General features: G+C 42.3%; 1 protein-coding gene across 1 annotated transcript; it reads left to right on the top strand.

The window, feature by feature from the left end:
• Positions 1 to 2628: 2628 nt before the first annotated feature.
• Positions 2629 to 27289, top strand: smad6b (SMAD family member 6b). Its single transcript, XM_053500729.1, has 4 exons — positions 2629 to 4247; positions 8881 to 8937; positions 9649 to 9726; positions 26316 to 27289. Exons 1-4 carry the CDS (start codon positions 3464 to 3466, stop codon positions 26861 to 26863), a joined length of 1467 nt encoding a protein of 488 aa, XP_053356704.1. The 5' UTR covers positions 2629 to 3463; the 3' UTR covers positions 26864 to 27289.

A 27289-nucleotide genomic window follows, 5' to 3' on the forward strand; every position in this document is an offset into this window, starting at 1 on the left:
CAATTTCTTTATGAAGAATTAATGCCTCCTGTCCTGCGAACATATGGCTGCTGTCACAGGCCAGTGGATTTTATTGTTGTGTTGCCATTCTCTTCCTTCCTTGACTTTGCAAAGAGATAAAATGTCCTTCTTTTCCACATCCTTTCTTTTAAAATTCAATAAGTTTTGTTTTCCAAAATAATGGTCTTAAATTTTCATTTTAAACCATGTTTGACACGCATTTACTCATATGTAAGTAAACATTAGTTATTTATTGGAATAAACTGATCTTGGACTAGACTTCCATTAGACAGAATGTTCTCAACAACTCATGAATGATGGTGTTTCAATATGCAGTGATTACATACTTCTGTCTGTCTTAAGTCTGAAATAAATCTCTGGAAGAACTCTGTGTGACTGGTCAAAGCACATATTTCTGCATCTGAAGTGATGCAAAAGCAGGGAATTAATACACTTGCAGATCCTGCTTTAATCATCTGATCCCATGTGTTCCTGGGGCATTCATCACCACTGTGTTTAATTACAGTCTCTGTTGATTTTAACTAAAATGTTGGGTTCACACTGACCTGCCTTTGGCACTGACACTGATGAGGTTATTACCCTAGGGGGAATGGACAGTGAATAAAAGTCCAGTGGAAACAGCTGGGCCATCTTTTTAGGCCTCTGACTCTATTACCTTTTCAGAGTTGGAGAGCATTTTGCTCTATATTTTTGCACATGCAACACACATTAGGTTAGCTGAATGAAGGAGGAAGTTGGGCATGGTGGATCAAATCTTAGGTCTTTCCACTGTATGCTCTATTAAAGCAGAAGTCTCCAAATCTCTCACTCCCAATTAAATTATTTTATTTTGTTCAGAGTTGTGATGGATATGGATTCATCAGCATGCTAAGAGGTTTAAGAAACCTGACAAGTGCTTTCTTAGATATTCTGAATATGCAAAGCACAAATAACATTATTAAAATATTTGTAAAATATTTTTTTTAATTAGATGTATAGACACTATTTTTCTTCACCAGTTTTTTTTTTTTTTTTTTTTTTGCTATATATGCAAGGTGTCACATTTTTGCACCTTCAGTCCTGAAAGATCTCAGATGAATGTAATCTATTTACAGACACTTGAAACAAGCAACCAAGCCTATAAGGTCCAAAATTATCTTAACAAACTGGAAGTGAAAATAGACCAGACCCTAGAGTCTAAACATCTGTTTACAGCTACAAAACATGACATTACAGTAACTGTTTTCCTTTACTTGCCCTGACTTCTGATTGAGTTATAAAAAGCTGTAAAGTGTGCAGCAGGTGTCTACAAAGTAGGCAGTCACTTCATGGTCTCAATCCTTCTTACTCTAACCTCCATGAACCTGCTACATAAATCCAATTCCACTTCACACACACTGACAAACACAACTCTAGCAATGAGTGGATGAGTATATGAGTGGTGTTGTCTGCACAACTATTTGGTTGTTTTATGCCAGGTGCCATTCCTGATGCAACCCTTCCATTTTATCCAGGCTTGGGACGGGCACTGCATCCAGTGGCTGGGGTTTGGGCACTGGCTGGGAATCGAACCCGGGCGTTCCGCTGCTTATAACTGCTTTTAAATTAATTTATTGTTATCTTTTTAGACTTGTAATTAAGCTGTTTGCTAGTTTAATGAGGATTTGGATGGCAATCCAATGTGGTATAATTTAGTACAACTTTAATTAGAAATTTATAAGGATTCATCTAACAGGACAAAATTTTTATCTCTTATTTCCATCGAGAAGTGGGATAACTACTTATACTATTTAAATCCTTCACCTCTCCATTTCATATTGTATTTCCTTAATAAATAAGACTGTCAACACAACTGGTGGTGAGACCGTATTTACATAGCTTCTTGCCGAATACGCGTGTCAGATGCTGTGCACCGCTTTCTGGCAACCTGCCGGCAAATGGGGAATTTATTTCATTCACTGTCAATTGTAAGACCAGCGGTGCTGCTTTTTTACCTTCTCAGCCAATCATTATATCTGGGAGGAGAGTCGTAAAGCCGGGAGAGCCAATCAGCGGCGCCACTTGTCGAACTTTTGCTTCTTTGAGTAAGTTAACAGGGAGGGGGCGTGGCCTCGCCTGGCAGACTCCACTGAGAGCCTTTAACTCTTTATATGACTCGGTTGGGCAGAGCGCCTGTGGCAAGTGTCAAAAAAAAACTCTACTTCTGTTATTCAGCACCAATAGCGAAATAGTTACACGATTTATTGACTGTATAATTAATTCATGTTTCATAGCAACTGCAAACCAGATACAATCGCATGACAGAAATATCTTATTATTAAACAGAACGACCGCTATATACTAACATATCATACCTTAAGAATCATCCATCATACACAAGCGCACTGATACTTACGTTTAGTCAGTCATAAATGTGTGCAAAACATCATATGTGGTTTTTGATCTAGTTATCTCGAATAGTTGGACTAAGGAATAGACTGTGTCCCACAGTGTTAAGTTGAAGCACAGGACGGACGGTGCGCCTTTAAGAGTTAAGAAACTTGAAACCTTGTTTGCGCAACAATCAGTGCAGCTCAGAGCCGCCAAAGTGTCTAGACTAGCACATGATGGTAGTCAGCCAATGGCTCCACCGCTCTCCTCAGGGGCCCCGTGCGTGCGTGTGTGTAAGTGTGTGTGAGTGAGAGAGAGAGAGAGAGAGAGCGAGACGGGGGTGAAAAAAGAAAAGCAGAGAAACGGAGAAAGGGAGAGCTGTGAGCTGCAGTGTTTGACCAGGTCTGAACACGGATTCAGGAGCACATCTTAGTCGAGGATTGTTGCTTTCCTGGCCCCCTCAGACAACGGATATTTTGGGTGACTAAACCGGAGTGTGCTGGAACAGTGAGGAAATCAGCCGGGATCGCGAGTTCCGACAGGGAATTTTCTCTATGGAATTAAATCGCCGAGGAGCTTCATTCATGTGGCTGTAGAGTGGGTTTCAATTGGTTTCAAAGTCCGAAACGCTCGAGGACGCTTAGGATTGTTTTGTTCTAATTAGCCACAATATCTTTTTTATTATTAGTTTGTAATTCTAGCTCGCGGTCGCCTTTTCCCCTGTCAGCGTAAATTATGCGCGATGTATTCTTATTCTCTTAAGAACATGAACTAGTGCATTAAACAGATGAACTCCAGTAGTTGTACATGTGCGTGTCTCGCGCGACTGACGGCATTCGTTCTTGAATGCATTTTATTTTCACTGTGGCACTGCGTTTAATTTACGCGTTGTATATTTTAATGCTGCCTAAAAACGTGCCTTTAAACCCCATGTTGTGGTTCTGCTGCCGACCCACGGTGCTCTGCTGTGCGCGCGCTGCACAGCGCTCGGCCAACCTTAATGTTGCACGAGCTCAAAAACAGTTGTGAAACCCCAAGATTAGGACAGAATTAAAAGAAAAGAAAACACACAATCAGATTTTTAAACTGTCGTATGTTCAGGACGAAACGCTCAGGTCTCGTGCGGCGACTCTGGAGAAGCCGTTTGGTTCCAGATAACGAGGAGGGTGACGGCAATGGCAAGAGCGGGGACTGCTGTCGGGACGATGTCGGCGAACATCCAGAAAAAATCGGCAAAACCGAGTTCGGAGCGATGACCCCGAGCGGCTCGGCCGGTGCGGAGCTTGACGGAGGTGTGTGTTCCAGCGCCGGCTGGGGGGTGACTTTGGACCAGCGCGGCAGCGCCGTGGTTTGTGTCCCGGAGCGGGGAAGCCCCCGGTCGGCGCAGGACATCGACAACAGGACGGTGACGTGCTGTTTGTTCAAAGACCGGGACTCTTCCGGAGCCGGAAGCTCGGAAACGGCGAACGTGCCTCGCGTGAAGGAGCCGAGCTCGTCTCAGTGTGCGCCCCGGAGCCCCGGTAGCCCCTCGGTCGAGAGTCCCGAGACAAAACGACGCTCCTTGGCAGAGCAGGAGCTTAAAGCCGCCACGTACTCGCTGCTCAAACGGCTGAAGGAGAAAACTCTGGATGCGCTGCTCGAAGCTGTGGAGTCCAGAGGCGGAGTGCCGAGTGAGTGTGTGATGGTGTCTCGGGCAGAGCAGCGTCTTGGCGCTCACGTCTCTCCGCCGCAGCTTCTCGTGTGTAAGCTGTACCGATGGACCGACCTCCAGCACACGGCGCAGCTCAAGGCGCTGTACGAGTGCAAGAGCTTCGGCGGACGCGACGCACCGCTCGTTTGCTGCAACCCCTATCATTACAGCCGCCTGTGTGGGCCAGGTAAGCACACCTGCGCTCGCCATGAGGATGCTTTATAGAGTAGAGTTAGAAGGAACACTCAAGTTTTAGTAGAAGGCGCATGGACACACGCCTGTCCCCTGAGTGTAAAAGTGATTTTAAGTTTACATTAACAGTCAAGCGACTTTTTTTTGTTGTTGCCTGAAATGTTTTAGTGCGTTCAAACTCCTATGATGTGTTCTGCACGACACCGGTTCATACGTTTGACAATAGGCGGAATGTTATGACAGAAGTGTCTAAATAAACCTAATTTCTACTGTGCTGAAGATGGATTTTATGTATGTTTATGTACGTTAAGCTTTTTTTAAGCAAAATTTGGCGTGGCCTACTATTCAGTTTGTGTGGTGTAAATTTGAGATGTTTTTTAATCTAGCTTCGCATGCATAAGTGTTGGAATCCTGCCATGAATTGCGCTTTTAGGGAAAAAAAAAAAAACCTTCACGTGTTCTTCAAGGGTTCATTTAATAATTAGGCCTAATGGTTCTATGCTTCAACTACCTGATTTTTTAAAATAAGGAAACAGCCTGGTGCATGGTTCTTCATAGAGTACCCTTAAAGAGCGTCTTTCGAGGGAAACCACACAAGCCTTAAGTGTCCTAAATGTTCTCATCTGTGTGACAGTCTGATATGACGTTATGTGTCATACATTCTGGTGATAAATTGTGTGGGCCCCAGTGACTGACCGGGAGATTAAAATGGTTCCCAGGTTTTTAAGTAAAGTGATACACACTCCTGCTAGTCAGCATGAAAAGCCTGTTTATGACACAGAGCAAAAAAGCCTTGATGTTTTAAACAAAAGTGTATGCATTCAGAGCGATTTTCCACTCAATTTCTGTTCTCTACGTGGCTGCATTTCTATATACCCAACTAACCCCTTTCAATACATTCGGCCTCTTAAAGTCTAAGTAATTCCAGCAGCCAGATGACCTCCTGACTAATTAACCTCTTTCTGCCGACCCTTGCAAAAGAGTTTAAAATGGTCTACATATGCATTCCAATTGGACTGTGTTAACTAATTAACTCCACTGACCTGCAGTTTTTTTTTTAACTTGCTGAAATTTAGGCTTAATGTCAGGGAGTATGATAGTGACTTGTATCACTTTTTATGGGCCTAACCAAACATGTGGCATGTATAGCATAAGCTAATCATAGTGTTAAAATATTGGTGGGAATTAACGTTTATGTAAAGATCTGCTGAATGAAAAAAGTAACTGATGATGTATGACAGATGCACTAAAGCTAACCAAATCTTGAACAGCAATAGTTCTCCGAACCTTTTATTTATTAGAATTGTACATTTTGGTGTCTATCCCATTTTATATAGACTACGTATTTTCTTTTCTACCTCACCCATAAAACAAATTTAAGTTTCATCTATATTAAATAAATGTTAATGCAGTTCCATGAATCTAATGGATGCAGCTTTAGCACACATTTTCTGCAGCACACCATGTAAGAATTTCCTCCAGGACATTTTTTTGTTCTTTCGTAGTAACCATTTTTAAAGATTCCTAATGAACAGTATTAATGAGCTCCTGAGATGCCAGGGTGCAAATTGTTAACAGGCTGCTGGAGATCTAAAACCCTGACCAGTCAACATGAAGGCCATACGCCCCAGATTACACTCCCCAATCTTTATTTTTACGACTTAGCACAAACAGTGCCTTTATTAATTTGTAAGGCAGACCGTGTTTTAGATTACTCATCACCGTTTCTGTGGTGTAGAGGTGAGAAGACCCCCGCTGCTCTTTTCCATATTGACATAACTCGAGCGCATTCATGCATGCGCTGATAAAGCCAGGGTTTCTTTCATGGCTGAACCGAGGCCTCTCAACTCAAACTCGCAGTTAATGTTCACATAGGACGCCTAAGAAAAGCATTCTGCCTTCCAGCCTGTAGTGAATACAAACACCGCATATTTATTCGTGCTAACCTGCCATTTTAGTGTTTCTCACTAACAACGCCCAGGTGTTTAAAAACACCTTACAGTTTAAATGGTTTATCATAAAATCGCAACATGTCCACAGAAGCAAGTCTATACTAAACGGAACTCGGGTGCGCGCAGACAAAAACCCTTTTTCTTTTATTTAGTTAGGCATTATCCCTTTTGAAATGAGATCAGTTTCAAGTTGCGTTTTAAAAGCCCTTTTTGCCTAAGAAGGTCCCCCTCATGCTATTTAGGCGAAGGAGTGGTGATAATATACAGTTTGCATACTGCTGGCGCCAGACTGACTAGCTGTGTGTATGTGAGTGACTGAGTTTAGGATCCTGGCAATTACCGCCGCCGCTCTTAAAGAGACAGACGCTATTATGCTCTTCCCCCCTTCTTCTTTTGCTTCTCCCTCTAGGCGAGGTCACGTGCTTGCAAACTTTTTTTTTCTTTTTGTGGAACGCCAAACGGTTCGTAAATACGGCGAGTTTTTTTAACGCTAAGTTTGAACTAGGCATGATCCTGTAACATTTTTTTGTGGTTCAGCATTATTTTAGGCGTTTACATTTACTGGTTTTCTTTCTGAATATCCTGCACTCCATCAACGTGACACTTTGCCACAATGTCCCAGTATATCGTGATCCATTTTGGAAATGAATCGAGACACAGAGAGAAGTTATTGTGAACACCTCATGAGACAGCCTAATAAAAGCTAATACATAACATTTGTTTGCTGGAGTGGTACCAATAATACATCTGTTGTACATTTAGCATGAATCTTTCACCTAAAGACATGAATATTGTGTATCTTTAAAAGCAACTTGAGGTGCATAACTGTTCCTTACGGACCACTGATGTACTCTTTAGTTTTACCTGAGGTAATAATGATGATAAACGGGAATGGGACAGCACGGTAGCGTAGTGGTTAGTCCTGGAGCCTTGCACGTCCAGAGTCAGGGTTCAATTCCTACCTCGGGTCTGTGCGTGTGTAGAGTTTGTATGTTCCTCTAATGCTTGGTGGGTTGTCCTGAGTAAGTGGCATTGCCAAATTGTCTTTAGTTCAAGTAGGCTTTATTGTCATTACAACCATATACAGTTAGTACACAGTGAAACGAAACAACGTTCCTCCAGGACCAAGGTGCTACATGCAACATAAATTTACAACATAAATTACCATAGACACTAAACTAGCTAACCAAGAGGCCTAGTTAGCTGGCTAGCAGAGACAGGATAGAGAGACCTAACATAAAATAACAAAAAATAACAAAAACTTTAGTGTGTGTGGGGGCACTGTGATAAATTGGCACAATGTCCTGGGTGTACCCTGCTAATTCTGCTGAAATACTCTTCAGGTCCCGCGATAACTACTATAGATTTCTTTTTAGGGATACCTGTGTTCATCACTGAAGCTATTTGTGAAGTAGACGGCAAGTTTTTACCAAGCCTGCTATGTATAAAGGTTCTAAAATAGTTGTGGCAGTTGTATACAGATGTTTACCTCACACCCCTCCTATTTCACATCACCCTGCTCACCAGCAGGTAAACACAGAGCCACGAAACTCCACACACAGAAACCCAACAGTGTCCTGACCTACCTTCTAACAGACTTAAGCCGATAAAATAATTCATTTGTTTACAATGGTTTAAAATGTCCAATAAGTTAATGAGTGTAAAATAAATTGTAATAAATTGTACACCACATGCACCTTCCCAGGTAAAAATGAACAAAAATAAATAAATACTAAAGATGCAACTTTGATAATACTCCTTAGGAAAATACAGTTCTGTTCTTGTCTGACATTATAATTATCTACTCTGGATTAAAGTGTAGTGATTTGGGTTAGGCTATATATGAATTAGGAAAGGCAGCAGCTAGTGTAAATAAATTACTTGTATAAAAAATAAAAGCACGATGCGATGTAAACACATTTGTATATAAGAGGCATTTTGCAAAATGAAGTTCAAATAAAAGCGGATTTTTAAAATGTAAAAAATTTGACAAAATGTAAATAACTTAGCCGTGTACTATCTTGTCAGGTTTTTGGCTGGATATTTCAGGCAATAACAAATGATTACGGCACCCCTTGGACTTCTGGGCTTTGAAGCTGACACGTTTTAGACTGACTAGGCTTATGAATATATAAAATATTTACATTTGGGCACAAATATGTATGAGGACGAGAATGGAAAAAATTAGGAAACCGAAGTGATCGATGAGAAACAATTTACCGTGACAACCTTGCTGTAAACAGTCTTATACACGGAGGCGAGGCAGTGTAAACAGTTATCATGATTTCTTTTACAAAAGGATCATTATAATTAATTTTAGATATCGCCTTGCCCTAAAGCTACTTAGCCTAGACCGCTTAGTCAAATAAAGTGCCTGAGCTTTCAGCAAAGGAAAATAAACAACAACTGCTTGGTTTACTCTACTCATTTTTGTATTAAAAGTTTATTTCAAAGCATAATTTTTTCTATAGTTTTGTTCAAATATACGACTGTAAACTGCCTTAAGTAGCATTTTAAATATATAGCTGATCTCTTAATCTTTATATGCTGTGGTAGCACTGAGAGACAATAGATCATGCACAGTGAGGGCTAAAATTGTGCTATTTACTGCAATATTTATGCAGTGCATAATGAATGCTTTAGTGAAAACTATCATTTTGTTCTGTTCTTCTACAGAGTCGCCTCCTCCTCCTTACTCAAGGCTTTCACCTAGTGACGAACACAAGCCACTGGGTAAGTCTCCCTGTAACAAACGCACCAGCTTGACATGTATATCTAAAATCTTTTTTTAAGACAAATTAGTGGCAAAAACGGCTTCACATGACCCATGCATCAAAACATGTAATAATTTGCCTTTACAATGATGCCATCAATTGTCACCTGCTAGTTGAATCCCTGGCTCTAGAGAGGGATGGAGAGGAAGCCGGAGTTCAACAATGTGAAGAATTTTAATGGTGGCAATTAGGCACAGTGGCCAGGAATGTGTGCGGTAACTGTGAGAGTGAGCAGTGGCTTCAGCCAGCATCCGACAGGCCCATTTTCAACATGCCAATGTGGAGGCGGGCAGCCTGGGCTCGGGCCTGGCTGTGTGGTGAGAACCAGTGGAGCCTGGCTCAGCATTGGGGTTTAGACTGGGTTATCCCCCACTACCACTGTGAACTTTTTTCGGGACTGTCTCCATTTTTAAAATGGCTGGCTGGTGTACTTTTCGTTGGTCATGGCTACTTTTTTGGACAGCTCCGCCAACTGCTATTGTGCACATATTAGTCTGGTATTGTACATGCAAAACATTAATAAGATGTGATGTGGAGGATATGACGCGACATAGTGGAAACTATTCTGAAAGCGTAATTGAAACCAATTAAATTGAATTCAAGGAGACATGTGAAAGAGCTGCATTTGTTTGACAAGAGTTTACATGCTAATGTTATGCTTTTCTTTCAGATCTGTCAGATTCCACACTGTCTTACACTGAAATGGAGGCTGCCAACTCGCCAAACATCACCCAAGGAGAGTTCTCAGGTGAGTCCAGTTCATGTAAGGAATGTGAAGGCCTTGGATGTATATGTCATTGCTTATCCGAAAACATTTGTGCTGAATATCAATGCTTAGCATTCTGAATATTAGCAGGGCACTTGCTGTTGTTAGATTTTAATGCTATTTTTTAAAATGCATAATGTAATATCACTGTTCAAAAGTTCCCGGATGTTTTAGCAGGACTTGAAGGAATAGTCTGTGGAATTAATCATCAAAAAAAAAAAATGAGTAAAGGCAAATTATTCTAGATTCATGTGGTGAGTGCTAGCATGGGAGCAGAAACTGTTGTTTTGTTTAGTTTAGTTTTTTTCTTTTTGTGTGTGTGTGTGTGGTGGGAGGAGTGGTGGTGGTGGTGGGGTTTGAGGCTACGAGTTCCCATTCAGTTTAGCTAAATGTGCAAACTTTGCAGGTAATTTGCTTTTTATGTTGTGCTCTACTCCTCCCCAATCACTGGCGTTAGGAGTAGGGAGAGCGCGCCGCAGATAAAGCTCTCATTGTAAGGCGGTCCGAGGCGCAGTGGGCCGTGCTGGCCACAGAGCTGGCCTCCCCTCCTGTTTTTCTTACAGAAATATTTGAGTGGGATCAAATTGTAATAAGATCCAAGCTAGCTGGGACACACACTAGATCTGTCTCTCTTTTACTCTCTCCCTCTCTCTCTATTTCTCTCTCTCTCTATCTCACACACACACACACACACACACACACACACATACACACACACACGCATGCATGTACACTACAGCAGGCTTACTCACTTTCAAATAGCACTTGTTTGACCCCTACACACACACACACACACACACACAGTTACAGCTCTATCTTGGCATACTAAAAGTAGGAAGGGGGGTTGGACAGGTTTCTGATCCTGGGAACAGGGCCACACTAAAAGAAAAGAGGACAACCAGCACGGACTTTTCGCCAACTTGAGATGGCATGGACCTAACATGCCGGTCTCATAAAACTGAAATCATATTGTGCATCCACGGAGACGCCAAGACCTCACCTTGTCTCTACACCATGCTGGGAATAGTGTAACTCGTATTCAAAACCACACACGTGAATGGAGCGCTTGGCCAGATAAAGGCTCTCACTTCACATTCACCATATCCCATCACCACTGCTGCCCGGCTGGCGACACTCCCTGTGTCAACAAACGCTGGTTCAAACACTAACTCTGATTCTGGTTTGATGTATATCATACGGCAGAGAGCCATGTGAGCTGCTGCAGTCCCCCACTTCAGTGCAGTGTGCGCATAGGAGGACCCTTTCGCTAAACCAAACAGAGGTGAAATTTTCCTTTAATGCGAAACAGACTTTCACTGAGTCAAGTCGATTGCATTTTACACACAGTTTTTTTTGCACTTCTTGCTCTTCCTTTCTGTCCTATTAGTGTCTGATTTGTGTAGCTAATTATGTTGATCTTGGTTTGTGCATTGCACAAAAACTTCCTGAGTAAGTCAGTGCTTAAGAATTCCCTCAGCACTCAAGAGAAAAGGAGAAACCTTCTTCTTCTTTTTCTTCTCCACCCCCGAGCACTTATAAGTACACCTCCACATCCGTCTCCAACACCCCACCCTTCTGGCACGCAGAGAGCGGAGATCAATGAGCAGCAGTCGACCGTGTGGTCCCCCACCCACACGCAGGAACTAGTAAAGCTCTTAAAAGCGGGGCCTGGGGGCAGATAGTGTGTTTTGTGGGGTAACTGCCTGCTGAAGATTGTAGCCCATGGGCTACTGTAATACCTGCTCCTAACACTTATTCCTTGTTGTTTGACAATCAGTGTGAAGCATGTCTCAACTGGGTATGTAGAAGAGGTCTTTTTTTTTTTTTCTTCTTTTTTTTTGGGCAAAGGGATTTTTGTTTCCAAAGTCGAAAGCCTTTGTCTATTTAAAAAACAAATCGCATCATATGTGATTTATATAATAAAATTAATTAATAATAATAATAATAATAATAATAATAATAATAATTATTATTATTATAATGCTTTAACTGAGTAGTATCTGTTAGACAAATCCCAAGTAAAGAACATAGGAAATGAACCTGAAGGCTATTTGCTTTTTTTGGAATGTTTTTTCCACCTTGCATAGGATCCCCCCAAGCAAATCCTATGTTCTTTGCTTGGGGTTTGTCTAACTGGTACTGCTTAGTTAGAGCATTATTATTATTATTACTATTATTATTATTATTATTATTAGTAATAGTAGTAGTAGTAGTATCTCTAGTTCTAAAAGTAGGAGCAGTCTACGTTTTTTTTAAAGCATATTACAGATTTAAATTTCAGTCACTTATTAGCGGGGTTATGAATTGAGAAGAAAAAAACACCTTGTAAGCATTATCTTTGCAACTAAAAACAATTATTCTGACATGATGAACTATATATAACAGCCTGGCTATTTATTTATTTAAAAAAAATATTTTATCCATTGTTTTCTGTAACAAAGTTTTTTTAGGGTATAAAAGGTTATAAAGTCATTTATTTCATTGAAGAAAAGGTCGGTCCGTGTTATCTATAAAAATGCTGTGTCCTGTGTCAACGCTTCCCTAAGAAAGACGTCAGGCTGGTGTCAGGTGGACATGACCCCAAGCCACAGGGCTTCCTTTGGACTGATTAATTGACCAGTTGTTCAGACAACCCCATGACTAATCAATTGTGAAAAGATTTACATTCGCACTACCCTTAGCAGTGTGTTGCCTGTTGGTTTGCAGAATAACTCTCAGATGTAATACATTACACGAAGGACTTTTTTTTAATCCAGAAATGCGCCTGTACATTTTTAATGGGGCGTACTTCTTGTCTAGTCAGATAAGGGGATTGAAGTGTCCTGTAATAAATGGTTTAGTGTATTCTTACCATTATTATTATAAGTAGTAGTATTAGTATTTTATTTATTATTTTATTAAATTTTTATTTTTATTTTATTTTTTAGAAAAGAATAATCCTTATGTCTTCATGTACGGTTTCACAAAATACACCCTAGCCTTGCTGTTCGAAAAGTTTAGCAATGGTCTGCAAATATCAGGTGATAATCTGCCTGAGGTCATGTAGGTGAAAACTTTAGTGTGTGGTAGTCTTGGATATCATGCTTATGTCCGGAGTATGTTCCTGATTTGTTCAGTGTTTCTGAAAGTCATATTCATTGTTTATTGTTAAATACAGTATCCTGAAATTCAGCGAAAAACATTGAATATAAATGTTGTTTGATTCTTATGTATAATGCATCATTTTTCTGCTACTGCTTGGGTCGCAAACTGTTTGTATGCTTGTCTGTTGCTTTCACTTTGGGTTTCGTGTGCCGGTTACATCTGTTATTCTGTCCCTAAATGTGACCAATTGACAGAAAGTGTGTGTTTGGTAGCCTGTGTTTACTTTACATCAGTGAGCAGCTATTATGTCTTCATTTTTCATAGCATGGCCACTGAACATATGGTCCTGTGGTATATCTGTATCAGGGTGTGTGTATACGCGTATGTGTGTGTGTGTGTGTGTGTAAGACAGAGAGAGAGTGTATGCCAAATCCTCGACTGGGTAGTCATGCAGAACACCTGTTTCCTCACTCCCCACTTATGGTCATGTGGACATTACAGTGATGCCCTTTGAAGTTTTTTCTCATTGCTTCCTGTATAACTGTGTGCACGAGACTCCGCGTTTCCCCCTCAAAGTTGTTTTTTTTGTGATCTATGTCTCTCACACGTTCAGACCACGGGATCGGTAACAGCGCGAAGTTGTCGCCTCTTCGCTGCCAATGTTCCTGCTGCTTCCTGAACCTTTCAGGCCTTTTGATCATTTGCAAGTCTATGAATACAAGTCGTGCATAGTATTTTGCATTTGTGTGGAATTACCTTACAAAACATTAATAAACAGACCAGGTGTTGGGGTTTGTGTATCCAAGGAAGATGGCCTATTGTGATCACCGCAGCCGCAGCATCGTTTCAACAGCTTTAGGTTGACGGCACAAGCCATCGCAAGCTCCCTGTCCAGCGGAGTGGAGTTTAGCTGCTAGATGTCAAAAATGGAACAAATAAGAACAATTTACCAAGTGAACATCTGAGCTAGGAGACTTTTGAATAGGATTACACCAGCATTATGTGCATCAGTTGAGCAAATAGCAGACGAGTCGTTTTTTTCTAAACATTAGTATTATGTTATGATAATATCTATATCTATATCTCTGCTTAGTATGTATTAGTCCTCACCTTTTCAAGTGAAAAAATCATATGAGTCAGAATAGACATTAGAGTTCAACCCTGGCTTTTTTTGGTTGTTATAATCAAATTAGCAGTGATAACTAAGGTTAGGATCTGCTTTGCATTTTCGGATCCCAGATCCCAAGGGCACGGCCTGCACATGGAGAAACTTGAGACAATCGTACTTCAACAGACTGCAGAATGCATGGCTCCTCTCTTGTCTTGTGTTGTGTGTTGCGGTTCAATCTACTAGTCTAACGCCTGTGAGTCAGCGGGTGACCGGTTTATATACACACATAATAAGCCTGATTTTTAACCGTGTGTTATCCTATTGTAATAGACCGGGTTAGTCTGATTAAAGAAGTCGGAATTATAGTAAACTGGAACTGCTGGGGTTGTGTCTGTGCCTGATATAAGTAAGGGTTTTTATGTTCCAGACTGATATGCAAACATTTAAACACAAGCATGCACACACACATAGACAGGGAGTTGTTTTCTGACGTTCTTCACTGATGCACACACTTTATCTCCTAATATCCCTGTCTGTCTAGGTCAGTCTAAACCATCTCTGAAGTTTAGCTTACCTTTGAACTATGTGTGAGTGTGGGTGCTAGAAAGAGCGAGAGAGGGAAATGCATGGCACATTTAAACTGTAATCAAAACATGCGTCACTGTACGGATGTAGCACTGATTAGATGGCATGCATAGATTTTGTACAGATTTAAAGAGAGAGAGAGAGAGAGAGTATTTTCCTTACAGATTAAGGTCATTTGCTTATGCAGTGGATGCTGAAAATATCCAGATATTCCATAAAACCTTTCTTTTTTCCTTGCACATGCTTTGTTGTCTCAGACCGCAGTTAGGAAAGATGGCCCTGTTAGGAAGGAGCCTTTGATTCCGAGTTTGTTGTGGAAAAGGCTGGCTTTTGTCCTTTGAATGGAATTAACATCATTTGGATGTCATTTGGCCGGATCATTTACAACACACCACGGTGGTACTGTGTGTGATTCACGCTGTAGTGCTGCATCTCAATTTTAGCTCTTGTTGCAACATTTTCCACTAGTCATGCCAGCGTGTGTACCTGTAAGACATTAGGCATCACTCTTATCACCTGCTCATCTCCTTGACGTACCTTATATCCAACCCGGTGACAGCTGATTAAAGGGACACTTGGCCACACCAGAACCCCCTTTTTTCCCTTCGATTTTGGTTTGTCCCGGTGGACTGCTGCCCCTCTTTCTCTCTCTCTCTCTCTCTCTCTCTCTCTCTCTCTCCGGCTTTCTCTGCGTCCTTCTCCTGTCTGCCTGGCATGAGGCCTCAGGTTTCCACCGCAGCCCCCGAGCCTGGCCGCACTCCCCCAGGGCCTTGAGAGCTCCAGGATACGGGATGTGGAAATAATGTGACTCGAGTACTTCCACCCTGCCTCCAGAAAATCAGGTTCTGCGGATTGTTTATTTGAGGGGAAGGAGGCCTCGGCCAAACATCCTGTTTTAAAAAGCCTGCCTGGGTTTTGTAGCGCCGAGGCTTAGGGCCCCGCTCAATCGCCCCTTTGACGGTAGGGGGAGGCTCAGGAATGTTAAAGAGAAGGCCAGTGGCCTGGAGGTGGTGTGGTTAAGAGTAAGTGTGTGTGTGTGTGTGTGTGTGTGATATCGTGAGTGCATGTTTGAGGATTTGTACAGTGGCGCTCATTAATAGACCTTTCCTGACATGTTTTGTTTTGAGTTTTGCTTACAGACTGTGTGTGACGGTAGACTTCCTGAGTAAACATGTTTTTGTCTCTTGCAAACACACAAATAGCAAAACAGAGCCGTGCTGTCAGTGAGGCTCTCTAAGAGTGTGTGTTCCGGTCCGGAGAGACTGATTTCCTTTTCCCCTTACATAATGCACGCACGTAAAGTCCACACACACACACACACACACACACGTGCGCGCGCGCACGCACACACAGATATCAGTCATTGGAAGACAGCTGGATGGGCTGCGGGATTCAGTCTTGTGTAGTATAGTACAGCTTTCAGGCTCCTGTGCTTTCACTCAGATCCCGGCAGGATGTTTGTTTATTTGTTGATTTGTTTTGTCATCTTAATATGATCAGGCATGTATATATTGTAAAGAGTATCGATGCGCAGCTCTAACGACTTCTATTTAAGAGTGTATTTGTTATGGTAATGTATATATTTTTCCGGGTGTATATTCTGTGTGTGTGTAGTTGTGTACTCTGCTTGACCCCTGGATGTGGGATTGGAATGAGATCTTGTGGATATTAGATTAGAATCTTTTGTTTGCTCTCCAGGTTGTTTGAGTATTATAAGGATTTCAAGATGTGAAGCGTTTCCAGAGCGAGAGAAAGAGACAAAGGGGAGTTAAAAGGGGAGAAGGAGATTGGAAGTGAGATGCAAATTGTTTGGAAGTTTCTTTTCGTTTTCCTTTGGTTTGTTTTTCGTTCAGACAACCATGCCACATACTTTTATGGCAGCCCAATTGTGCAACGTGTGCTGCCTTTTAGCTCTGTCTGCATCATTATTCACTCTGGTGTTACATGTAGCCATGCATCATAGTCGGGCATCTTCACGCTGTTTCAGGGCACAAGCGTAAACGCTCATCTGTAATCTATCCTAGTCAAACAGCCCGGCCTTTACGTGACTCTGATAGGCAGCGGCTAATCGGCTAGTGTGCAGTGTGGAAATAATAAGACTTCCAAATCAGTCGAAAGCAAATAGAAACTGTGCTGCCGCATGATGTATTTATTTACTGCTCATGGCAACACTATCAGGAGCCGTGCAGTTCCTCAGCTGAACGATCTGGCTTTCCAGTGTGTGGGGCATTTCGACTTGTTTCTGCTTGACGTCATTGTTTTGCGTGCTTAACCTTGAAATAAGCCTTACGTAAGTTTAGCATCCAGCGTGACCCATTCGACTTGGTATCAACAGCAAACTTTCTTTGCACAGCTGATAATGCGTGTAAATGCATTCCCTAATACACACGAGCGCCTTCACTTTTCAGACAGCTGCACGCCGTAGCGCCGGGCCACTCACGTCCTGCAATTTAAAAATACGCCCCATTTGCACAGGTTATCGTTTTCACCAGGAGATTTCCTCCCATGCGCAGCAGTGCCAGTGAGCTAATCCTCCAGCGTGCTGTGGGAAGGTTGGCGATGCTTGTCTCTCCGCTCTCCCTCCTCCTCCTCCTCCGCCTCGCAGCGCTCCCGCACTCCTCGAATGGAGCCATTCATCTAGACCAGGCCACGGGGTTAGGACAACAAATAAAGACTCAGCCATGCCATTAAAAATGTATGGAATGTCCAACTGTTGGTTTAGGATTTTAGCCAGCCTCCTTTCAAGGCTGCCGAGAGGTCGAACAATGCTGCGTTTGAGTGCTGGCCGCTCTGAAAGTACCCGGCTGGCCCAGGCTCAGGGGAGCGGACGGAAAGAGGTGGCAGTTGTGGATGCTGACGTTGTGTTTTTCTCCACATTTTGTGTCATGGCTGGTTTTTCGGGCCCGGCGATTCTAAATTGGTGAGGAGGAGAAGGGACGGGTTGTTGTGTAAACCTCCAGTGTGATCATCTGTCTAAAATAAGGTGGATATTTTTCGCTCCTTTCCTCTCCAGAGGAACTGCGACAGTTTCAGGACCGATGGTGGTCAGTATATTTGAAAACAGCGTAGAGTTTGCCCATTCTTGTGTGGCTCAGCCAGGATTAAATGAAAGCGTCCATGCAGCCCACCTTCTCCACGCTCACTCCCTATTGAGAAGGATACAGAGAGCTAAAGAGAGAGAGAGAGAGAGAATCTGTGTATGTATTATAAAGAGAGCAAGCTTGGATTTTTCATCTCTTCATGTGTTTTGGCCCCTTTGCTTGGCTCATGATCTGCTAACGTGTAATCCAAGCAGAGTGCTTATATTTTGCCATGGAATTACATTTGAATTTCCTGTTGTGGTTGTTCCCACTTTCATACACTTTTTTCCACTGCGCTAGCCAAGCTAAGATGATGTAGTCCGTGTCCTAAGAACGCGTGTTGTAATCAAAAGACGTGATTGAAGCGCAGGCGCGATTGCCTTACTCATACTGGCACGTCGTTTTAGAGGTTTTCCAGAACATCACAGCACTCGTGTAGAGTTTGTTTGGCGCTCGAAAAGGTGGGAATATTATTCACTTGACCCGAATCGGATCCATCATCCATCACCAGAGGTGTTCTTTAGAGAGCCAGGATTGGAATCTCTCTCTTTTAAACTGCTTCTGTGATGTATGTAGTGGTACTTAAAACGAGAGTAATCATTTTGTTTTCAGGCTAGATAAAGAAGCAGCAATGGAAAAAGTAAATCTTTAGATTTGTCCCAGTGATCAATCTATAGAGAGAGGTGCTGAAGAAAAACCAACATTAAGCGTCTTTGTAAGGTGTCTGATTTGAAATAGATTCTACAATTAACTGCTAATGTACTGAAAAGATAAACTGTGTTTATATGATAGTGCCAAAATCTCCTATAGGTGTTTAAAGCCCATATATTGCATTATTTTCATTCTCATCAATCCATTCAGTGAGCCCTCGTGCCCTGTTGCCCGGGAAAATTGTCATCCTGGAAGAGACCAGTAAATACAAACCATGCCAGAATAACACAAGAGTTTTTTCCCCTTTAGTTTGTGTCTATATTATTTTTTGCTTACACACTCTAATCTCATTAGTTGGGTAATGAAACATACCATAGCTATTTAATTCCCCAATGCCATTATAATCAGTTAGCATTGCAGGATGTGGGGGGTTGGTGGTGGTGGTGGTGTTGGTGGTGGGGTGAGTCCTTCTGAGCCTCGGCAGCCAGCACATCATCTCTCGGTCCAGAGCCTGGTTTGCTCTCCAAATGTAATTACAGTGCTCAATAGAGAGTTTGTGCTGCCATTCAGTGCCCTTTACTGAGGCCTTTCTGAACTCATTTGTACACAGGCTATTTATGAACAGGCGAAAGATCTGGTTATCCTCACAGGGCTGACAATGTTGTCTAATGCATGCTTTTAGTTTAAATGTAGATTGTGTGCATAGCGCGATAGAGGGGCATTATTTGATTTGTTCCCCTCTGCCGTCGCCTTGTTGACATGCCTGATAACTTGTGAACGATCATAAATGCTCCCTCCCACATTTTCATTACGCTCGCTCACTGGCTGCCCCAAAAGAGTGTGTCCGGGAGTTGTTGTAATTGAAACGGAGTACTCGAATGGCGACGTCCTGACAGAACCCATTTTCCCGGTGCTTATGCAATCCAGTCAGTTGATCAATACTCAGGCATCCAGCATGCCAAGTGTGTGTCTATCATCTCACAGACGCATCATATCCAAATACACAGCTTTCATCTTAAATGGACTGAATTTTACACTGGCTTGAAAGCAAATCTGCACTGTTATATCCAGCTGTCAGAGCTCATTGGCTGCAAACACACGGGATGTGTTTGGATTGTAGCGCAGATATATGGGTTACAGTTCTCGCGGAACGCGAACGGAGCTTCTCAGTGATCTGAGACACCTGCGGAAAGATGTAAAGCGGAGTTTCGGTTCACACAGAGTTCTGTGCTTTTATTTACACAGTTGGCAAATGAAAAACTGATCGGTTCGAGGCACAGCTCCACCAGGTTGCCATTGTTGGGCCCTTGAGCAAGGCCCTTAACCATATCTGCCCAGGGGTGCTGTGTCATGGCTGACCCTGTGCTCTCACCCCAGTAACACTAAAATATGCGGAGAAAGAATTTAATTGTGCATTAACTTTATACAACTTTATACTTAAGAGTAAAAGAAATAAAAATACAGCTGGGTAACATTTTCATGTTTTGTAAGGTGCTGTGTGTTTCCTTCAGAGTGAGGCAGGTACAGTATGTGCTCCTTAGTTAAAAGGCTTGTAAGGTGACTTTACAGCTGAAATCTAATTTTCTCAAATTTTATGTTGATTATTACAAATACATATCGACTCATTTTAGAAAATTCCTCAGGGTTGCGCTGCATGCACCATGCCCTGTCCAATGGGTCCCTACTTCTCCAATCTTGTACAACAGTTTAAACCCAGAGGGACATAATAACATCTAATGTTAAAGCCCGCTATTTAATTAGTCATCTATTTGTTATGCAAAAAGATTTGTAGTATAAAAAGAAAAAACATAGTTGAAAAATATATCTGGAGGAATTGCTAAAACTGACAAAATAAGCTGAGTTGGTGAGTTCAGCGCTTTGTAGTGTACTGTACTGTACCGTATTTGTATTTCATTTGACTTCAAGAATAAAAGTAGGATCAGTTTGAGCCTTTCATTTACAACAAACCAAAACAAGAAACCCAGCTACTAGCGTCTTGTCAGTCTGAGATGCAATAGAGGTAATAGGAGTGGAATGTCATGGACAATTTGCTGCATCATAACCATAGAAATCACATTTATTTGATATGTCTTGGTGTCTGTTTTCAACTTACCATATTCTGAGACCGAAGCGTTTAGCAGCTGCAGTTCTTTCACAATTATTTTTTTAAGAAAACGTTGGAACATTTGAACTAGCTTTGACAGGTTTGTCGAAACAATTTATGAATAGTTTTGTTTAATTTTCATTTTGCATGTTATTTTTTTTCTTTCTAGAAATGATTGGCTTTACACATTCCCAGAGGCATTACACCAATACTGTGGTTTGTAATGTCGCTATGCATTATGTTCTAGATTTAATATTCCATGCACGCAGTCACACGTCTACATTTTACACACTCTGCCCATCCAGCGGCGCTGACTCACTGGTTTCTCTGCGCTCACATACCCTATGTGTCGAAGTGTGAACACACAAGGGCCGCGGCACAACTCTCTGCATGGCAGGAGCCAAGTGCTGGGCTTTACATGTGGCTGAGGTGTGAATCTTGCGGTCATCTGGCCGTGTATCCAGGTCCATCGTTAACGCCACAGAGTTTTTTAGGAAGGATTACAGCAGGGTGATGCATCGGCTGAGTAATAGTCACATCCTCAAGGGATTCCCTGATCTGAATAAAAGGGCGACCGGTGTTGGTGTGTAGCGCTTTGTGAGTTTCTGTTGCTTTGGCCTGTATTTTCTGCAGTCAGACTTGCGAGAGAAAGCGAAGAGAAAAAGATAAAAGAAAGAATGAGAACGACGGAGAGGGGGAAAAAAAGCGAGGGACAGAAATCTATCTGAGCAAGGGCGCAGGACCGGTTAGTGCGTCTGGCTGATAGAGCCAGTCTTTGATGGCAGAGATAGCACAGACGCCAGCCTAAATGTAGACTTAGCCAGTTGTAAGTTGCTTTGTGGAGATAGTCGTCTAAAAACATCAGAGCCGTACCACATATTTGAAAAGGGAGGGTTGGTGGACGATGCTTGGTGTTGTTTGGGGTAGTTTTTTTTCCCCCCTTGAAAGCATACCCATACCCCCATACCTTTCCTAAATATTGCAACTCCATACAACCAGTATAGGAAACCATTGATGCACCAGTCAGTCTGGAGTGATGGCTTTATCTGATGATGCTTTCTGTCCCGCGGAATTACAATCTTCTTTTCCTCTGCCCCGCTCTTATATGTGCATTTGCCCCTTTTTTCCTCCTTTTTTCCTCTTGTATACATACTTACAGACACACTTCTTAGACTGTCTCCCCCCTCTGCCTGTCAGCCAAGTGGTACAGTCTAATAGCTGGAGGGGAATCTAATCCTTGGCACAGGATAAGAGACTCCAACAACCCTTTCTTTCCCTCCCTCTCTCTCTCTCTCTCTCTCTCTCTCTCTCTCTCTCTCTCTCTCTCTCTCTCTCTCCCCTCCCCTTTCTCTTTCTGAGCAGCAGAGGAATGAGTTCATCTTTTCAGAATTCCCTGGATTAGAGAGGGATGAAAAAAAGAGCAATGTGGGTCTGCAGTTCGGCGGGAAGAAACGACAGGCCCTCTAAACCATACTGCTCTTCTTCTGTCTACTCTCTCTCTGTCTCTCTCTCTTTCTCTGGATGTGAGTTTAGCCCGGGGCTGTTCTTCTTCTTCTTCTTTTCTTCTTCTTCTTTTCTTCTCTGTATGGTGCTTTTAAAAGCATTACTGGATAATAAGAGAGGATTGCCATTGAAACTCTCAAGACCTTTTTGTGTACTTAGTTGTACTTAGTAGTAATTACTCCCAGATTGGGAAGAGGTGGGGTCAAACCCTACCTTTTGTCCGCTGTTTTTCTAGTTGCTTTTCGTATTGCTCTACTGCATGCCAAAGCCTTAAGGTGCATCAGAAAAAGAGAGGATTATTGTTTAGGGCCGGAGTACGAACCAAATGATTCATGCAGATTTCGACAGGTTATCATGAAGGAAACGACACGACCATTGACGGCTTTGATACTCCTCACTCCTCAATGAGCGTATAAAGAGGAGCAGTGGCTGTATAGGTCTGGAGTGGTTTCCATGGAGCACTTTGCTTGTTAGGTGAACAGTCTCGCTCTTTGCCCTGCAAACCACGGGATGAGAAAAGCGGCATGAAATGCATTTGTTTACCCAAGCGATTGCACTGGTAGTTTTAACAGCGCATTATGTGCAAGTGTAGACATTCGAAGGGGAACGCCTTTGTGCGTTTGTGCATGCACGTATGTTTGTGTGCGCTTCACTTTTTGAAGTAGTTTGAACAATGAAGCCAGACAAAAGGCTGGACAGAAAGAAAAGCCTGCTTTCCAGTCCAGATAGCTGCGCACTTGCTTTGAACGTAACTAGCATCGTTTGCGGTAGGCTTTCTTTTTTTTTTTCCCTTGATTTTTATTTCTAAGTCTAAAAATCACTCGCATTGTTGACTGAACTGTATTATTTACACTGCACTGTTAACAGACTTGATCCAGAGTTTTGCATGTGCAGTTTACCATTAAATCATCCTTGGCTTTGATGTAATTCAGATTTACAGAGCGGTGTTGCGGAGCACTTCAACAAAGGTGTAGCGCTTTTCTTTCACAGATGAATACCAGCCTGCTTTTCTATACAGGATCAAGAGTGTGATTTGTTTCAGGTTTTTCCTGTTTTCCTGAATGTTATCTTTGTTTTTTGTTTTTTTTTTGTTTTTTTTTTGTTTTTTTTTGGTAAAATGCCTTCCATAAGACTGTCTGCGGGCGCTGTCTCTGCTGCTGACATCGTCTGTCTGCTAGGAGACCAATGCTGAGAGGAGACAGTTCTGAGAATATAATGGTGATAATAATGACCGCAACTTTCCTAATGGGTAAACGGAGCTGCTCCGAGGTGGCAAGGTTAAACAGATGCAAAGTGGCGTAATTGCTTCCAGCTCTCTCCCGTATGTGTGTGCGCGCGTGTGTGTTTTTGGTTGACGAGTGTCTGTGTCATGGATTTGCTCTACAAAAATTACACGATCGTATATATATTTCACAGGCAAATAAATGAAATATCGATTGCTTTGCGGTCTCTTTTATTTCTTGAATGGGAAATCCCTTAGAATATGTTGCTTTCGTCTGGGTGTCTGAGAGTTTCTCTCAGTTCTGGCACCTGTATGACAACTGACGCTCTAGTGCACCTGGCATCACTAATGCACATCACTGCTCGTCTTAAGCTCTGGGGAGAGACAGGACAGGAGAGCGGAGCGTCCTCTTTTGTTCTGTGCCAGCATGCTGAGGTTCATTTAACAGCCCTACCTGACGTCTAAACTGAAAACAAACACAGACACTCTGCTTTAAGAGGTATGATAAAGTGGTGAATGCTACAAAAGTCGGAGAAGGAAAAGTTAACCAAGGAAGATGGAGAACCATGGGGTGTCTGCTGATTATTTCCAAACAGGTCTCTGTGTGGGGGTGTGCGTGTGTGTGTGTGTGGGTGGGTGTGTGTAGGTGGGTGGGTAGGTGTTGGATAAAGGAGAATGTAAATGAGAAAGAGAGAGAGAGATTGTACTGTTTAGTCAAGGAGATTCTAATAACTTTTCCCTTCCCAGGAAAATTCTCTCTCTCTCGTTCTCTCTCTCTCTCGTTCTCTCTCTCTCTCTTTCTCTCTCTCTCTCTCTCTCTCTCTCGTTCTCTCTCGCTCTCCATGCTGACATAATCATAGACCGGCACAGCCAACACACACAGTTCACTCCAAAACAAAAACACTGCCTGAAATTTTCCTCAACTCTCGCATGCTAGACGTGCACACAGCAACAGCGATACACCCGCACACGTATACACCAACACGATACAATTAGGAGAAGTCCTGCCCTCCTGTGATATTTTTTACACCCCTCCCCAAGCTAAACATTAAATCCATTATTAACCTTTGGTCCTTACAACTCTCTCTCTCTCTCTCTCTCTCTCTCTCTCTCTCTCGTTTCGCTCTGGCTCTTTTTCTGGGTTCTTATTATAAATAGTAAAATGCGACATGATACCCTTGTGTTAGAGGCAAACTAATTATTTAACATTTTTGGCTGAGTATTATAAGCCCTATTAGTTGCATCCAAAGTTATCAAACACTACAAGCTTGCATGTATATTATCATTTCTAAATGCTAAATTATATCATTTGTAAATTGAGCTCCTGATTGCAATTCTAATAAATAAAAATATATTTATTGCATTCAATTTCTGCGGTTCATATATTTAGGATTTTATTTTCTTTGGATTTATGTTGATTTAAGGGCATGCGTATGTTTATGTATCGCAGCTCTGTAAAGCTTTTATATTTCACTTGTGTTAAGCTAGAACGTGTGTTGTGTGCGGTGTGTGCTCGTAAAGCAGTGCTTATGTTCAAAGCCTCTAAAATGATAGCAGACAGAAGGCTGTAAAGGCCACTCAGGGGAAAGGAAAAAAAAAAAGATACCTTGCAGGCTTGTGCAGGATCTGAGGAATTCACTAATGGTATCGTTCAGGGGCCCAGTAAAAAGGGGCCATTTTAACGTTCGTGTGTGTGAGAGAGAGAGAGAGAGAGGACATATATATATATGTATATATACACACACTCACACGCTTTCCCAGATTAGAGCTGGAGCACAGAATATAGACTTTATATTTAATTCATGTGTGACTGTTGCTGTATGGCTCTGTGTAATAGGCTGGTCATTTATTAGGGCAAGTGTAGACAAGAAACGAATGAGGGGGCTTTTTAAATCTGCTCTGCCAACAGACTTTCTGAAGCAAAATAATGGCATCACTCGCCGTGCAAGTTAATGGGAGCTGATAGGGCGAAGCCTGGGGGGTCAGGGGGTCGCGAGCTTGGGCTAAGTCGTCAGGGAGCTGAATGCCATTCCCCTGGCCCACAGCAGGAACAAGGAGGGAGAGAGAGAGAGAGAGAGCGAAGAGACCTCCATCCCCCATCCTTTCTTCGCCACCTTCAGCCACCCACCGGAATGTACACGGACAGAGAGGGAAGAGAAGAGAAACAGAAAAAGAAGGATGAGTTGTGGGGGAGGGAGGGATTGGATATGAACATATAATTCACTCCTGCAGATGAGTATAGAAATGGCAGAAAAACCTTCCCAAACTGTGTGCAGTTTCATGGAATATGGACGTGCGTGCGTGCGTGCGTGCGTGTGTGTGTGTGTGTGTGTGTGTGTGTGTCCAGGGACTTGTAACTCAATGAAAAGGCTGAGGGCTTTGGCACTGAACACAGGCCATAGACTCCTTTGCCATGAAAGGTGAATTAGTGAGCTGATTCACAGTGATTTAGAGTTTTGTGTCTCTTTCTCTCTTTTTTATAGCTCTAGACATTCTATCACTCTGGAAAAAAAGATCTGTTAATAGATCAATAGTTTGCAAACAGCAGTTAGTTTTATTCGAAGAGAAATACATTTTTTCTGCTTATTATTCAATTATCATGATTTCAAAGGTTTGAGATATAACAAGCCAGTGTCTTTTAAGCTTGTGATTAATGCTAATCTGAGTTAAAGTCTAAGAGGGGTGCCCCCTTGAGGCAGTGCAAAAAAAAAAGTATATACATCTAGCATAAGGGCCTGTTGTGCAAATACACCTTTTACCAGATCATCAGTTTGTTAGTGACAACTTTGGTGTCAATGCCAGACAAAGGCATTTCTATTAAAACTCTGTAAATGCGGTCTCATCTACCTCCACCTCATCTGCTAACTGATGGTTGCCTTTTGCCAATCAGCTTTGCACCCACCATTTATCTGAAAAAACAAATAAAACAGGAACACCCACATGTTCAGTTTGACGTGCTATAGTCCTGCCCTGATTTATGGCTGACAGGTAGCAAGCTTTGAAAATGCACATGGCATGAAATGCATTTTCACAATCCAATTCTGGTTTTTAATTTTGCTGTCAGGTGGAGAGTTCAATACATAAAATGAAAACACATTGCTATTAATTATCATTTTGACACTTCCATAAACTTCTTGACAAATGAGTTGATGATGATGATGAGAATACTACTACTACTAATAATAATAGTAATAAAAATATAATAACATTTTGCCTCTTTTTCTTTGACAGATGCCAGCTTGTCACCGGATGCCCCTAAGCAGAGCCACTGGTGCAGCGTGGCATACTGGGAGCACCGGACACGAGTGGGTCGCCTCTACCCAGTGTATGAGCCCTCAGTGAGCATCTTCTATGACCTACCTCAGGGCACGGGCCTGTGCCTGGGCCAACTAGGCGGCGAGCACCGTGGTGGCACTGCCCAGCGCACACGCAGCAAAATCGGTTATGGCCTGCTGCTCAGCAAAGAGCCAGACGGCGTGTGGGCTTACAATCGTAGTCAGCACCCCATCTTCGTTAACTCGCCAACGCTGGAGGCACCAGGAGGCCGCGGCCTGCTCGTACGCAAGGTCATGCCCGGGTACTCCATCAAGGTTTTTGACTACGAGCGCTCAGCTCGGCTGCTGCTGCGCCACGAGTCGGAGCCCGCGCTCCCGGACGGCCCATACGACCCCAACAGTGTGCGTATCAGCTTCGCTAAGGGCTGGGGACCGTGCTACTCACGCCAGTTCATCACCTCCTGTCCGTGCTGGCTCGAAATCCTCCTCAACAACCACAGATAACACACAAACAGATAGACATTGAGAGCCAGTCACAGACTCAGAGCCAAAAGATGCACCAGAGACTGGACACACCCTACAAACTATCCCAAATATCGTCTACTTAGATTTAATATAAAGTTTTATATATTATATGAAATATATATTATACTTGTAAATACTGGAGTCATTTTTACAATGTAATTATTTATGTATGGTGCAATGTGTACATGGACAAGTGGAAAAAACAGAAATGCACTTTGGCTTATATATATTATATATATATAAAATATCTATAAAGATAAAGAATTTTTCAATACCATTTTGGAAAAACAAAATTATACAGCAAAATTAGACAAACCTGGTTTTGGTGTATAGTTTTGACATATTACTAATATCCAGACAAAAAGCTAACACCGTTCACACATTGATAATAAAGTATTCGCATAA

Source organism: Clarias gariepinus, chromosome 7 (assembly GCF_024256425.1).
Source record: "Clarias gariepinus isolate MV-2021 ecotype Netherlands chromosome 7, CGAR_prim_01v2, whole genome shotgun sequence".
Taxonomy (NCBI): Eukaryota; Metazoa; Chordata; class Actinopteri; order Siluriformes; family Clariidae; genus Clarias; species Clarias gariepinus.